Below are 16,564 nucleotides of genomic sequence, written 5' to 3' on the forward strand. Positions count from 1 at the left end.
TTTGCCTGTCTCAGTGCTATCATAAAGTTGCATAAGTTTGGGTTTAAGCATAATTAGTCTCAATACATGCCACCGTTCTAATGTTTGAGACCCCAGTCTGGTACAGAGCTGACACTGTCAGATTGGTGTATAAAGGTGTTGTTCTACTTTAGCTATTACCCCTGCCTCATAATATAATAATATCTTTTGTTGTAGATATGCAAACTGGGGAGGTCATGGATAGCCACTGGTAGAACACACTGGCTAGATTAAATGTGTTTTATTCTGTGTAAGTTCCATCACTCATGTTCCATTAAGGAAGATATTCAGTCTTTTAAAGCTGACATTAATTGCAGCATGGTTCTTTGAATTTACATTTCTTCTCCTCGAGTTATGGAGCAGTGCATGAGAACACAGACTGGGCCTGGGTGATCTTCCTGTGAAAACCTCTTATGATGGGGCCCTCAAGGCACAGTTCAAGTTTTTATTTCAAACCATGTTAAACACCAAAAAAATCCACACCAATTTAGCTTTAGATCAAGGGAATTGTAAATCCTTATTACAAAGGCAGAGTCTTCAGATATGTCGGAGGGTTCTTCTTATCTCAATAGGCATCAAAGGTAGGCTAGTGTCTGATGAGGGAGACTCCAGCAGTCATTAAACTATTGGGGTTGGTCAGGTAATCACGCTCCTTTAGCTACGAGCCAATGGTGTCTCATTAGAATTCCTTTGTTTTAATCAAAGGGTGGGGAACCACCAAGAATCATCCATTAAGTTGCAAAAGAGGTAATAACATAGGTCAAACAGGTTTCTAGTGGCAATCAAAAGGGCTGTCAAATCTTAATTGAGATCTTGTGTTCTACCCATGGAGACTCATTATAGTAAATCTTCCCAACATGCAAATATCACAGAAGGAAACTGTTTGTTACATATCAAATGTATTCAATATGCAATTTGAGTTTGTGCTAAGGGTAAAACATTCTTTATGCACTAAACATTAGATCGTCTTTTTGAATATCTGCATGTAAGAATCCATGACATTACAGCATGCAAAATAAGTCATAGTACAATTTATCCATGCAGTCGGTCTGACAGTCATTCTCTGGAATGCAACCATGAAAGCCAAGTATATTCAGAGAAATGATCCATAACTTAAAGCTCATGTTTTTATTGCAGTGATATCTATTGCACACTGGAGATTTGTGTCAGGAGTAACTGAGTAGATGGAACCAAATGCTGGAGAATTTAGCAAACAGGATCATAGAAGTTAGATGTATTGAAATCAAGGTAATGCAGACTAGAACAAGCTACTCATGTAGAACATAACAAAACAGACAAATGAACTGACAGAGACTGACTAAGGTAGCACATATGTGCACAGAGGGCCAGGAGATGGTGATTAACAACGGCTGAGTGATTGGAACGAGACACAGGTGTGTGGAGAACCAGAACAGGTACGAGGAGAGAGAGAGAAGGTAAGAAAGACTGGAACATCGGAGCCACGCCAAACAGATACACAGACCCAGGGACACAGGAAACACTGGAGGGGCAGGGAGAAACTGGGGCTGACGTGGCATTCACAAAATATAATAAAATGCTGTAGCTACAACCTATTAACACTTTACAACTGTCTTAATAAAATTACTGTAAAGGGACAGAAGTTGGTGTTCTGATGACTCACTTGTCGAATAAATTAAAATTTAAGCGAATTTAGGCTGAAATCTTTTTATACATTTCCTATGGTCACCCATTTAATGGCCTTCAACAGTAACTGAAAGCTAAATGTATGCTACCCAATCATAAATGAACAAAAACATTGCCTTTGAGAGAGAGACTTTAGAGATACCTTCATTTCAACCTTTCCAAAACAGTTTTTCCTTTTGATGTCATCAAAATAGAATAGAATGAAATTGACAGCACATTCAAAGAAAAATTGTTGTTGGACAAAAGGCCTATGTTTCCTATTTAAATCTAAGTCCTTGGTCTCTTTAAGTGTTCAGCCCTTCTAATTAAATATATTAGGTTTAACGAATAATGATTTTTTGAAAGCTTGTTGGATTGTTTCACAGCCTTGATCGATAGAGCTGCATGGAGAAACAGTGGGGAACGTTTGTAAAGAACAGAACTGTTTTAGTCACTCACATTCAGACATGACCTTTGCACAAAGACAATCGTCCCTCCATCAGTAAGGATTTAAGCACTGGAAACCATTTTTGCATTCTAATGATTTATTCAGCAAAGGATAAAATCGCTGAGTGTAATGGCAGTCATTCAATGCTGTGTTCTTCATGCACATTCTCTGATGTGAAAAAGTCTTTGTAATCATAATTTTAACGGATGTAGTTTAGTTCAAGTGACTCACAACATTTGCATAATTAACATCAGCTGTTAAAGGTGCTATCATAAGTTAAAATGACAACTGACAAACAAAGGGGCTCATACTCTTGGGGAGACTTTAGTAAAAGTGATCTGTCTTTGTTATAAACATGTAAATGACTATTATCATTACTTTTTAACTTGCACAACAACTTTTCTTTTAAGTCTGTTTTCTTGGTTTAAAGTACAACATTGTACATAAAAAACCCTATTTGTTCTCTTATGCTTTGGTTTAGAAAGCTTTTACAGTTGTTCTCAATTGTTTACACACAAATACTGGTACTTGAGACACAATGCCCCCCTGAACCAATTCTGCTAAACTACAAGCACAATTCCTGCTTTACACTCAAATTGCAGTTCTAAAACACACTTTTTTCAAAACACTACACACAATTCTCTGCATTTGGCACAATTTTAATCTTTGTTTTCACAAGGAACACACTGCCATTCAAATATGCACACTGACTCATCGCATGGGCAAACACCTGTCACACAGTTTTACAATTAGAAATCAGAGCTTTAGCATTAAAGGACAACAGGTGACCTCTTCTGTTTTGGAGCAATGGATGCCAACATTCGAAACAGAGGCAGAGCCAGAGCCAGAGGAGTGAGAGTAAGAGGAGGAGGACGGGGAGGACGAGGAAGGCCAAGGACCGTAATCTCTGATGAGATCCGAGCCACTTTGGTTGACCATGTGGTCAACCATGGTCTAAGAATGAGGGAGGCTGGGCAAAGAGTACAGCCAAATTTGAGCAGGTACACTGTAGATTCCATCATCCGGACTTTCCGAAATGAGAATAGGTAAGAAATCTACTCTCACTAGAAAATTGCAGAACTGAAAGATTACCAACACAAGGTGGTCGGGAACGTCTTCTGTCTCCTGAACAGGAAACTGAAATCATGAACATGGTTCTAGAAAATGACGCCATACCATTACGGCAAATACAAAGAAAAATAATAATATTGTAGCTGTATACAGTCAATTCTTCTGTTGTTGTGTATGTAGACCACTGTATGTGCAACTTTGTGTTGGTTGGGATTTACACTGTGTAAATTGTTTTTGTGAAAAAAAGAAGAAAAAAAGAAAGAAAATGTATTTGTTACCGTGTATTTGTGTTCTGAGTATAAAAACAACATTTTCAAATATTTTACGACACACTTATGTATGTATTGTCTGTAGTAAGTGTTACACTGAGCCTTATGCTCACGTTTGATTTAGCTTTCCAGCCCTCAAAAAATGGTGCCTTATTGAGTGAATTTGAAGAAAGCACACATCACTTAAAGGTCTCCCTCTTTTCAACGCATCAATAAGATTCTGACCTTTTTAAACCTTTTATTTAAAGCCACTCAAATTTTATGACAAGATTTTATTCTCAATTCTTTTTTTTCAGATTACATTCAGTTCAGATTCTATTTTAACCATAGAGAGCATACATCTGGTTATACAATTTCAGATATTGTATTTTATAGGACCTAACATGCCTATTTGGTATAGTTGTTCATATATTTTTTAACATGTTTACATACATTTATTGCATATATTATATAAAGTCATTTTATTGATTTATTTTTGCAACAAAAGTCACAATTAAATAAAATGAGACAAACTTCTATCATTATGCACAATCAAGCATGAATTCAATACTTAAACATAATTTAAAGTGGACATTACAGGGTTTTTTTTCTGCATCACTATACATTACACAAACTACCTTGTCTCTGCAGGTTAAGATGATAACATAGATTCTTGTTCTTTGATCTGCTAACACATCCTATACAAACTATGAGTTTATCACAAAACAAATATTGGACTCAATGGACTTACCATTAACAAATATTTGAAGACTTGTATTATTGCAATCAGATAATCACTGAGAATATAACATATGTTGTTAAATAAAGAAGTCACTTTGATCCATTATATTGAATGTGTTTTCATTTTATGATAGCAGCACTCAGTTCTTGAATGTCAATCGAAAGTACTCCTCCTTCTTCTCAAAGTAGAAGTTGAATCGGGCCTTGGCATACCTATGTAAAAAAGAAGATAATAAATATACCACATGCAGTGCTTATTGGAAGACTATTAGCTTATCAGTCGGATGTAGCAGACATATTTCCTGCAGTTATGTCATGCAACAATCTTGTCTTTTGAGTCAAAACATTGGCTTAAATGCACAGTATGACAAGTAATGCCTTTTCAGGTTAATAATGCAGGTTTATAAAGACTTTATAAAGTAAAGAAAGTGCATACATAAAAAGAGTTTAACAACAAATTATATTTACAATGTTTTTCCCCACTGACTGTGTTTATTGTTAAAGGTGGTATTGTTGTACCCAACCTTTATGGAAGCTACTAAAGAGTAAGATGTGCATTTCTGCCATCCAATATTAGCTCTTCCAAATTGACGTTTTTATAAGATATAACAGTTTATCAGTTTAACATTCAAAAAATACACATGAACTGAAAGCAGTGCAAGAACTTTTTCACAACCTCTGTGTTTTTATAACAGACACAAGGAACAGGCGTGCTTAAACCTTCAACGATCATTATTTGCAATGAAATTCAGATGTTACAATGTTGTCAAAAAAAAGAGGGAAGCATGAAAAGTAAAAAAGCAGCTACTGTAAGCAATTTTACAATGGGCTTTTGTATACCAGCCCCCTGCCCCCCCCCCCCCCCCCCCCCCTTCCCCCAATTCCAAACAGGGCCCCACTATAAATTTTCTTATAACAATGTCTTAGTCACATTGGCTTTGGAACTACATTGAAACCACTGATTTGCCCACTCGTCCACAGAGGTAACCACTGATTTGCAGACGTTAAACGAGTGAAACCGAATAAATGAAGCAAATATTACAACGGCGAGGAGAGAGGAAGAAAGAATGAAGGGTAGGGGTGCGGTTGTCCCTTCTTGGGTCCCTTTTGTCACAAGTGCATATGGCTTTCGTTATGGATGAAGCCTAGGCGTCGTCTGCCACTTGTTTATAGAAGTCAGAAAAGATTTGGCTCTAAGTGATGAAGTTGGAAGGAAACAGGCCTGGGGAGATGCAGTACACCCTCACATGCCTTCATGTTGACTACTCTTCCTTTCCCTGATGCTTCTCTGTAAATATAGGACTGATTATTGTAGGTGGGTCCAAGCCATATAGCCATAAAGCCAGATATGTACACAGCATGTTACAATAAGTTGTAGGACAAAGATATTTCACAAGAATGTTGACCCTCGTCACAGCTCAAGTTTAAAAAAATAACTCTATGGGGACAACACTATGAAACGCTTTGCTATGGCACGCTTAAGTCATTGTTGCTCTCCACCTACTTATTTTCTGGTCAACCCCTGTTTTTTAAAGGAAGGTAACTTGACCCTAGCTGTGCACTTTGGGACAACTTCAGCCTGGGGCTTAGTGGGGCAGACAGCTAACAGGCACATGTGGCGAAGTCAGGGGATGAGAGGTACGGAGGGAGGACCAATGAGACTTGAACAATACAACCTCTGTTTCTACCTCGCCCGCTGGATCCTATTTCCTGAAGGTTCAGATAGACATATGGTGAGGCCCTGTTGCTGATTCACAGAGTGGGTAGAAAAGCCACACAGAGGGGAGGGTACCGTGTGTCAATAGTGATTAGTATCACTATCACAACTGGGGCTGGAAGGGCTGGAAGGGGGCTCATTGGGGGAGGGGAGAAAAGGATAAAGTAAAAATTTCAGGAGGCATTGGGAACCTTAACCCTAGCTTTAAGGTGGTGCTATATTCAGAATTTCTTAATTGTGTAAACTGGACATTGGATGTAGTATTTGCTATAGCAAATGCAATGGCATAGCATGATAACCTATTTGATCATGTATTAACCAGTATGGCGTTAAACATTTTTACTCCTTTGAAGAATGTTAAACTTAGCCTCAAGATTCTGAGACTAACTTAATACACAGGTCACTTACCCTTGGAAATCAAAGTCAATTGAAGAGTACCTGGCCTGCAAGATTGCCCAGAGACCCCAAATGAAGTTGGAAGCCTTTAATAAAAGAGAAAGAGAAGAACGTGGAGAAAATAAATATGTTTTTCAAAATCAGAAGATGTTCATGAAAGATATTGCAGCCTTTAGCCAGTCCTCATGTGACTCAGATAATTTTACTTCAAATAATATAGTATATTCACACAGATGGTACTTTCAGTAGCATTTCTTTGAATTACTTAAACTACAACATTTCAATGGAAATCTCAAAATGTTCAGAGCAAGAAATCAAACAATCTGCCAGCAGTATATTTTTAACAATAACTCCTGTAGTCTATTTTCCCAATGTTCCTTTCGTTCAAAGTTTGTAATATTGCATGTTGATCACAAACAGTATGGCTTAGAAAAGACAGGCCTCATTGAATCGTTCCCTTCTAACGGTATTGTTCCCTTAGGTCCTTCCATGCTGTCGTAAACTTTTCGTTGTTTTCTGCCCTAATTGTAAATCTTTCTAGTAGTAACCCTAATAACAACCTAATGAGTTCCAGACAGACCTCTGTTCTATGGCCCAGTGATATAATCACATTTTTATTTGATAATCAAATAAATGGTGGAATGAAACACTGGAACAGTGTGTGGTTTCCCCAAAAAAGAATTCCTGGCACGTTTTGAGCTGTAATTTATTTCTCTCTTTTTCTGCTTGTAGAAGGAGATTGAGCGCAGTTCTACTATGATTAATAACTCCCCTTCCATTAGAATGCCATTAGCCTAACGCTAAACAGAGACTCAAATGACAGGGAGTCATTCAGAAAACCAGCCATCGGGCATGCTGGGAGATATGGATGACATCACCGATCATGCAGTCATTGGTCTTTAGTTCTAGCAACAGTCCCCGGGGGAGCTTTAGAGGACCCCAGTGTGCCTTGGCTCACACAGCCTGGGTTTAAAATCAGTTTCACTTTGGCAAATATTGGCAGTTAGCCACTGCTCAGTGATGCGGTAGTGGAGACACATTATTTAAAGTTTCCTGAAGAGTGTCACAATAAACTTTGAAGTTCAACAGTGCATCCATCTTTTTTCTTGTGCTGGGTTATGTAAATTATGAAAAAATGTGGTCAAATAATTAGGTAAATATTGAGAAATACAGCTCCACCAATCATTTCTCTACTGACTATGAGATATCTTCCAATTCAAAGCCAGACTTGGACTGAAAACTCACCTTAACTGTTTAGTATCTACAAGTAAGATCTCCCACTTACTAAATTCAGAGTCCTCAGTTTATCATTGAGGTCTGATTCCAATCAACTAGATATTATTTTTACCCTTATTCCATTCCAGCCCATACTTGTTCTTTTTCTTTTCTCCATTTTTATTTTAGCTGAGTGGCACTTCTTTGATAAGTACTGTTCTTTCTCATAATCTTTTGGCTCTTTGGAGAGACACACACCAGCCAAACTTGCTATGTTATAGCGAGTTATGAAAAGCACCGTTTGTCTAGTCCAGCACCACTTGAAAATTGTTGTGGTTAGAAAAATCGTTTGGAAGAATTTTTTATAATTCAGTGGTTTCTTATGAACCCTGATGGAGTCTTATATAAAGCAAAGACATGTAGGTCAGTCATAAAATGGTTGGGATTGGTGTCGATTTCTTGGGACAACGAGAGGCACATTGCCAGTGTGATGTGTTAAGTGTTACAACTTGGCTTCTGAAAAAAAAAATTAACATACTCAGCACAGACTATTTTGCCTATTTTCCCTACTTTAAACAAATCCACACATTGTTTCATGTAACGCAATACAAAGAAAACGGATATAGTGTCATTACTCCTTTGAGTGGTATATCTGTGGTATTTCATATTGCTAACACTTACCAATGAGAACTTGCAGACTTGAATATAGAGCTCAGTAACTTCTGTCTCTGTCACTGGAACATTCTGTTGTGTGTTGGGTTTGTAACTCTCCAGGTAAGAAGTCAACCAGTTTCTCTGTAGATCCCAGCTGGGGTATAGGCTGCAGTCAACATTTTTTACACCTTGAATTACCAGAAAAAAACATAAACATCCATGTTCATGCATCAATGTCACTTTGTACCAATGTTTAATGCTCATGGGAGTTCTGTTCATCAATACAACAGACTCTTTGAAACCCATCATTTAGCAACAAAATTAATTTTGACAGTGTGAGGAACTTTGAGCAATAATCAGCACATGGATGAAGATGGAGAATGCAAATTTACCAGCAAATTCATTGAAGTGATTTCCTATGTCAAAAGCCTGATAGTTATAATCTGCATACTCATAGTCAATGAATCTCACAATGTCTGAAAGAGGAGAAAGAAAATAGAGTGAGAGAATAAGTGGAACATATGTTATTATAAATGCCATTTTAACTCCCAACATGACTAAATACCTAAATCAATAAAAAATATATTCTTAATTTATCCTCAGTGTCTAAACCAGAACACATTATGAGAGCAAAATAATTTGATAAAGACTGACAGTAAAACAAACTGAAAAGCAAATACATTTACCAAGATTACTTTTAACAGACGTTTCACCTATATAGTTCACATATTGTGGAAATGGAGGCTCTTAACAAAGTCTAAAACATACCTTAATGATTTGAACCAAACTAAAGTTGATTGGTTAATACTGAATGAAAAATACAAAGATTGAATTATGAATTTTTCTAACTCACTAACTATTCTGATTAATCCCATTTCTGGCTTTGCCCCACAATAATTTGACAAACTTTGTTAATTTAGATGAGAAATCATACATTCTGTTGGCATTCTGCTTAAAAATATTTTCAATTTTTACCCACCCATTTTGTGATCATAGATAATGTTTTTAGTCAACAGATCATTGTGGCACAGTACAATCGGAGAGTTTATGTTAGACAGGTGTGTTTTCAGTGACTCAATTTCACTTGAAAGCTGTTCAATGCTGGGGACATCTTGCAAGATTGTGAAACTGAAAAAAAGAAAAACTGTAAGTGTTGCACATGGTAGCTACCAGATCTTTCATGTGTTCACAATTCAGAACAATATTTCTAAAATTACATCAGAAATAGCTTGAAGGAAATGAGCCCTTCTGTAGGTAAAACCATTGACAGACAAAATGACACAGAGATAGAAATTCACGTGTCAAACACATACTTTGTTAGCACCATGTTGCAAATTTCACGGGTAAAGCTCTGTCGTAGGACATTGGATAGTAGATCAAGAGGTCACAAGTTCAAATCCCTCTCTGTATGTCACTTTGGATAAAAGTGTATGCTATAAAACTGTAACATGTCATTTTAGTTGTTTGTTATCTCAAATCAGCCCTTCATTTGCAACACACATGCTCATGGGGATGTTAAATGCGTGCCATTCCTCAGTCTGACAACCCTATTAAAGACAACTCTTCATCCTATGATGTTGTTAAGATCATGCCTTCTCAATTCATATCTAGACTTCCTTTCAACAGTGAGAAAACAAGAAAGTAATTTAAACAGTAATACCTATTTACTTAAAGGGAACAAACTGTTGTGACTGTATTATACACAGTTGTCGACATAATTTAGTAGGGCCTGTTAGGAATGTACAATAAAGAGAGTGGGGTAGTGCCTCTTGTTTATAGCGGACTATCGTCTCCCTTAAACAGCTCATTCTCTAGTACATTTCCTGTCAACTATTTTTATATACTCTTTTTCCTTTTTTCTTCTATGTTTTATACAGATTATGTTTTTGTTTTTTCTCACAAAGGTAACCCTTTATTCAATTCCATATTCAATCAAAACTATTGTGCATTTTATATAAAAATCTAATTTCTTCACAGTAATCAATCATTATAGTACATGTCAGGAACAAGTGTTTGCTTCCCATGCAATTTGTAGTATATTTATGTTTCAAAGTCATCAGTATTCATGAATACATTATTTGCGAATATATCTATGATTTTAAATATGCATTGACTGTTTTCTATGGACAAGACAACTAATCCTCCTTTTGTCAACCAACATCTTAAAGGCACAATTAAATTATTGGATCTTGCATAAATACAACACCAAAGAAATACTTATAGCGCAAAAAATAGAGAACTCTGCAAGACTCTGAAATTGCCATTGACATCCCTATAATTCAGCACTGCCATCAGAACTTTTTGCTCTCCCTTTTCTCCTTTTCTCCTCTCTTTTTCGAGACGACAGTCAAGTACGTTTGCCTCCTGTGCCTCTCATGTCTCCCAGTCAAGTCTCCGTTCCAGATAGGTAATTAGTGGAATTTCCTCCTCTGGTGGCTCGTTATCAATGTGCCTTATTTACATAAGGTTTTCAGCGCCAGCAGAGCACCACTGATTTCTGCGTTATATTGTGTGATTTGTGCTTGGTGTCAATGGAAGACATAGCAGGGGGTCTTTGGAGCCGCGGAGGTGACTAGTGCAGTTCCACAGCTGCCTGATGTTCTCCCTCTCTCTCAGCCCAGCATGGGATTGTAGCGCTGAAGACCTCTTCTGCAGGTGCAGCCTCTTCCTGCCCTCCATTTCTTCTGAAGACTCGACTCGAACTTCGAGTGCACAGCTCGAGTATAGCACAGCTCGAGTATAAAAGTCTCTCTGATGCTTTTAAATGTGCTAAGGTTCTCTCTGTCTCTCTTTTTTTCTGTTTGTGATACATGCATGCTGATACAATGACATACAAGTAAGATGTATGTAAATGTATCACATTTTATACATTATTTGTCTACAGTTGTATGAAAGCATTCTTTCTCCGGTGGATTTTCTTGATTTGGCACCATGTGCCGATTTGATAATTTTTTATCAAGTACATTTCACTACCACACAGTGAACAGTAAGCATTAAGTTATTCAGCCTCTGAAATGTATCACAATTTAGCCCCATCTATTGGGCTTCGAAATGTGGTGCAACTTGAAGGTAAAATCTCAGATAGGAGTGCCAAACAGGTTTTCCATGGTTTTGGAAAGTTATGTACATTTTTTCTTTTTAATTCACAGAAAAAATGGAGCCTGAGTCAATTCTTAGATTGTATGAAAGGTATGAATATGGTAATACTACTATTGTAGTATGAATGAAATAAAGGTCCACGCTTTATAAAAAGAAACTTTGCTTCCAATATAGACAGCTATGGGCTTACAAGGTTGTCTGTGGTCTGTCATTGTAATGTTACAAAAGTGACACAGACATCCTGACTCTGTCTCAGCTATTGCTTTTGTCTCTGGTATAAGAAAGGAGGAAGTAAACTCTTATCAGGAAGTCCTCTCTCTCCCCTGAGTTCTCTTGCATGAAATGGATGACCTAGACCACAGCTAATTGCTTGGCCCTCTTTCTGAGACATGAAGAACAAACTTTGTGTTTGTTTGATTTGCCTTGAATCTGGGGAGTTAAAGCAGACCCAGTACTTGTCAACATAGGTTGCATGGACTTCTGACCCCTCACAGACAATGTAAACAAGCCTGAACAGTGGAGTGATAAGAGAGAGGGTTGCATGAAGATTAGCTAGGGTCTGCTTCTTAGAAATGGCTGGACTTCCCATATCACCTTTCACTCTATGACCCTGCTTCAGATAACACAATGTCATGACCAAAATCTCCACCTCTCTGACGGTCCAATGACAGCTCTCTATTTCAACATCTTTGCATGACAAGAGATAGTGAGGCCTGCAAACTTTCAAAGATAGTCCATAGAACTAAACACTTGCAGTATTACTGTAATTGCAATTTTCAATGAAAATGGAGGACACTTTGGTATAAAAACTTTGTACACACATTTGCGAAATACGATGCCAGCATTGAACTACCTACTGTATATTATGTTCTGTGATATCTGCAAGGCAAAAAAGCTGTGTTCATTACATAATGAAGGTCATCACTTTTTTGCTTACCCCTCTCTTCCATCGCTTTTGGTGTTCTGAACCAGTTGTAGAAACTGGGACATCCTCTTCCACAAGACAGGTTCAACTGGAGACTCCCAATCTGGTTTGATAGAGTGAATTTTCCCCATTTCTGATGCAATTAATCTGAGGGAGAGAAAAGCCAAAATATTGCCAGAGGAAAACACATCAGGGAATAAACAACTATACAGCTTATCACTTCTTTCCCATTGCTTCCAAATTGGACGCTATTTGATTTAGAATTTCAAATCCATAGAAGTGGTTTTCTCAGCGACTTGGAACTTCCTTAGACATTGCAGTTTTTTTTGGTCTTTGATGTGATTGATGAGGAGAATGATCCCACGGTTTGCCATGTGCAGTCTGTGTTCTATCAAACAATTTGACCGGAACTTTTTAGAGCATTATCATGAGAATGACAATAAGCGTACTGTGCAGTTTCATACAAACTTCGAAATACAACATGACCCCTTCTTCTTTGACCACTAAGTAATAAAGTCCACCTTAAAACAAAAATCACACACACATAAAATGACCCTAAATAGTGATGATCTTCATCGTTCTATGTGTCTCTTGATCAGCCAACCAGACACACAATAATCCCTCGGCCTAGATACAGCAATAAGATGACATTCATTACCATGTTCTGTGTACTAGCCATAGAAAAATTGTAGTTACATAAGAATAACTACAGTATGTAATTAAATAGTTTTGTGTTCTATGTATAAGAAGGGGTTTAAGGGGTAAGCGGGTGTTGTAAATGGGCAGTTGAAAGTTGTTGCCCAAACAAGATCAATGTTAACATCCACTTACTCCTGGATAGTCGAATCTCCCCAGTTTTCCTTGTGTAATAACTTAGACCCCTAAACCTTAATAAAGTGTAACTACATGGCAGTTCCGATGTAACTACAATGTTGTTCCCATAGGTTTACTATGCAGTTACATATTGATTATTGCAACCTCATTGTAAAGCTTGCCGAAGGTACGTGTTTTGTCATTGTTGAAACTCTTACTTTACTTTGAGATTGTGCTTGTATATGTGTTTTTATGTGTGTATAGGCTTGTGCCTCTATGTGTACAGACTGTGCACAAAAAAACAGTTTTTGGACCTGTAGATGGCAGGCGTCCTAAGCAGAGTGTCGTCCAGCACAGTCCCTATCACAAACTCATAGCAGATGCCATTCTGGAAACTGCAGTAGATTTGAGGACCACAGTTGTGGGCGTGGAGTAACTTAAACATGTCCACCTCTCTGTCCCGGTCCACATAGAGCTCAGTCCTTCTGCCGTACACGCGCACCAGCACTGCCCCAGCATCCTGGAGCGAGTCCACAAAGCAGCCCATCAGTTGGTTGGTGATACCTTCTGTGAACACCTGAAATGGGAACAAAACAGAGGCATTAACCAAGAGTGAACTAGTAAAAAAGTAATTGCTAAAATTCCATTGTTCCATTGCATTGCTTGCCATCACTTTTATATATATATGTGCAGATATACAGTATGGGAGTATGGACCTCTTTGTGGTTCAGGGTCAGCTGGATGAACCCTTTCCATATTCTAGTATATTCGTAGACTCCAGTAGCTTCTGTTTGCTTACAAGGTCATTTTGTCTTTTTGTGCATTGGTCTCCATTCATTGTCTGCTCAGCGCTTCCTCATTCAGACCACCTGTCCCCAAGGCCCCCGCTCTGACCAGCAGGACTACACAGAACACAATGTTTCATCAAGAGCTAGAGAGAACAAACATGGTTGCCTTGACATTTGATGAAGAATTCATACCACTAGATTGAAAGCCTCTTGAACAAATAGAGGTTGGTCAGTCAATGTGATCAAATGACTTTTTCATCAGAATTGTGTTGTATGAACGTGCAAGATATCATGATTGATTCAATTACAAAGTCTGTTTTTCTTTTACTCTCTTCACTTCACTTACTTCAAAAAGCTATTAAATGTACAGTTTTGGTGTTTTTTCCATTGTCAACAGAGAATTGCTGAAGGAAGTGTTTAACTTGTTAAAACAATAAACTGTATTCATGTTCTGGGAATATACAAAGCAGTCCAATATTTAATTTGTTCCTTCAACTTTATAGTAAAGCAATGAATGAATTGGTTGGACACAACACACAAGGCTATAGAGGTTAATAGATGTCTGTGCAATCCTAACACTAATGTGTCTGCCATAACATGGCATTCAATTTTCATTTTATCTGTGTTCTTACAATGTGATAACCTTACCATTTAAATATGTTGTGTAAAGCATATAGCAGAAACCATGGCTTAGTGAGGAAACTCTTGGTAGAATGGAGAAAGGTGTCTCTGGGGTTTACCATTTCAAAGTCTATGTACTTAAACTAGAAGTACCATGGATCTATCAGGTTACAGCAGGGTTCCACCACAACCCAGACAAACACCAATTATCTTCCTTTCTGAGATCATCCAGTTGTTTGAACACACAACGTATGTTCTATAATTTATAGAACTAAATTCAACCTAGATTATGTCTGTAGCTGATTTTAAGGAACTGTCGAGTCAAAGGTTTGACCAAAATTATTATCTTCAAATGCTTGACCATTAAGCAAGAGAGAACTTCCAACAGCACTGTCACATACCTGCATGTTGACGAATGTACTAGCCCAAAGCTAACACACATAGCTCTCTTAATGTATTTGAGTTTGTACACTCAAAACGTTATCATACATTCTCTTATTCACTTGCCTTCAATTTGATCTCCTCTTGCTTCCATTGAGGCCGAATTCTCCGGAGCAACTCCAGGACTCCATTGTGTGGTGTCTGTTCACTCACACACACATCCAGGTGGAGGAGTTGACCTGTGCTCTTAAAGTAACTGTTCATTGTCCCTCAATCTAAAATCCCAAAGGCTATGTTTAGTGGTATTCAGACCAGCCTGCGTCTTAATATTGTCAGCATATCCCCTACTCGTCTAGCCATATGTCCAGTGACTCAGCATACCAGCTGACTTATCAAGGAGCAATGTTCCTTTGGGCATCTCGAACCCTCTGGTTTGAGCCAGTCTTTACACATTAACTACCTGTGTTGGGTGTTCTATTGGAGCATATGTATTACCTGTACATGTGTTCAAACTGAAAAGTGACCTGTAGATAACAATTCCAAAGACTTTAATTGATATTTGAGACCTTCATCTGTAAGGTATTCATGAAATTGAATCCTTTTTAGAACTAAAAGTGTTTTCTGAATAGCCTAACAAAGTTTATGTGAAGTGAACAGCATTTGAATATACCTTGAATTAACAGTTGCAGTAAGAGTCCACTATTTCAGTCCACTATGTCAACCTAGTCATATCAGTTGTTGTTCAAATAGCAACAAGAGTGCATTGAACCTATTTACGGTTTTTAAATGATTAGTTGTTTAAAATGTATTATGAATGATTACAATTAAGACAAGATCAAAGTTCAGGGATCATTTGGGCACAATATTAAACAAGCTTTTAGAAACAAATGAAATACACCTGTCATCAAATTTCTTTGCAGAGTGAAAGACATTTTGTATTAATATCTATATGGTACTGACATACTGTAAGTCAGGGGGTCAGATGGCTGAGCGGTTAGGGAATCGGGCTATTAATCAGAAGGTTGCCGGTTCGATTCCCGGCCATTGTGTCCTTGGGTAAGGCCCTTCACCCTACTTGCCTCGGGGGGAATGTCCCTGTACTTACTGTACGTCACTCTGGATAAGAGTGTCTGCTAAATGACTAATTGTAAATTGTAAGTGCGACTAAAATGGTTTGGCCAGAAGGCAGAATCACAAACAAAAATGTGTTTTCCTTGTCACAGTAACTTTCCTCCTTTTCCTCTCTCAGACAAAGGCTTCTGTTTAGCTGCATAGTCCTTATATAAAAAACTGTGATGGACATATTCAAATATTGTTCTTACTTTACCAGCATACAGTCAGCACCTAAGCATGGCATAAGCCATCTTTCTCATACTGTCTTAGAACTTATTCAGGAGAAAAGTTCCCTTTTATTACTGATGGCAAATCTTAGACAGTGCCCATTATCAAACTGTTCTATAGGCTAGAGAAAACTACACAGCCAGTTAACCTTTTTATATAGTCTTTCAATTGAGGTTGTCAAGGCCTTTGATTTGTGATGTTCCAGTGAGAAATCATACGGCTTGGGTCTCATTTCAGCCACCAGTACAGTACATTTATATTTCTGCGCCAATTGAATCCAATATGTCATCCCTATGCATTTTCCCTCCAAGAGTCCTGCCTTCCCTCTATAATTTCCATGGACATGTTGTGTGCAAATGCAGTAATAGACACATTTATCACATCAATAGGGATTCAATTTTCTTTTCAATCACACACCGGTATGAATAGCAATGCTTCCTCTGC

General features: G+C 37.8%; 1 protein-coding gene across 1 annotated transcript; it reads right to left on the reverse strand.

The window, feature by feature from the left end:
- Positions 1–3,681: 3,681 nt before the first annotated feature.
- zgc:113516 (uncharacterized protein LOC541449 homolog) lies at positions 3,682–15,043 on the reverse strand. Its single transcript, XM_067235089.1, has 8 exons — positions 14,906–15,043; positions 13,304–13,566; positions 12,189–12,323; positions 9,132–9,280; positions 8,545–8,628; positions 8,180–8,340; positions 6,296–6,369; positions 3,682–4,383 (listed from the first exon to the last, which is right to left on the reverse strand). The coding sequence occupies exons 1-8, from the start codon at positions 15,041–15,043 to the stop codon at positions 4,311–4,313; spliced, it is 1,077 nt and encodes a 358-aa protein (XP_067091190.1). The 3' UTR covers positions 3,682–4,310.
- Positions 15,044–16,564: the final 1,521 nt, after the last annotated feature.

Source organism: Osmerus mordax, chromosome 4 (genome assembly GCF_038355195.1).
Source record: "Osmerus mordax isolate fOsmMor3 chromosome 4, fOsmMor3.pri, whole genome shotgun sequence".
NCBI lineage: Eukaryota > Metazoa > Chordata > Actinopteri > Osmeriformes > Osmeridae > Osmerus > Osmerus mordax.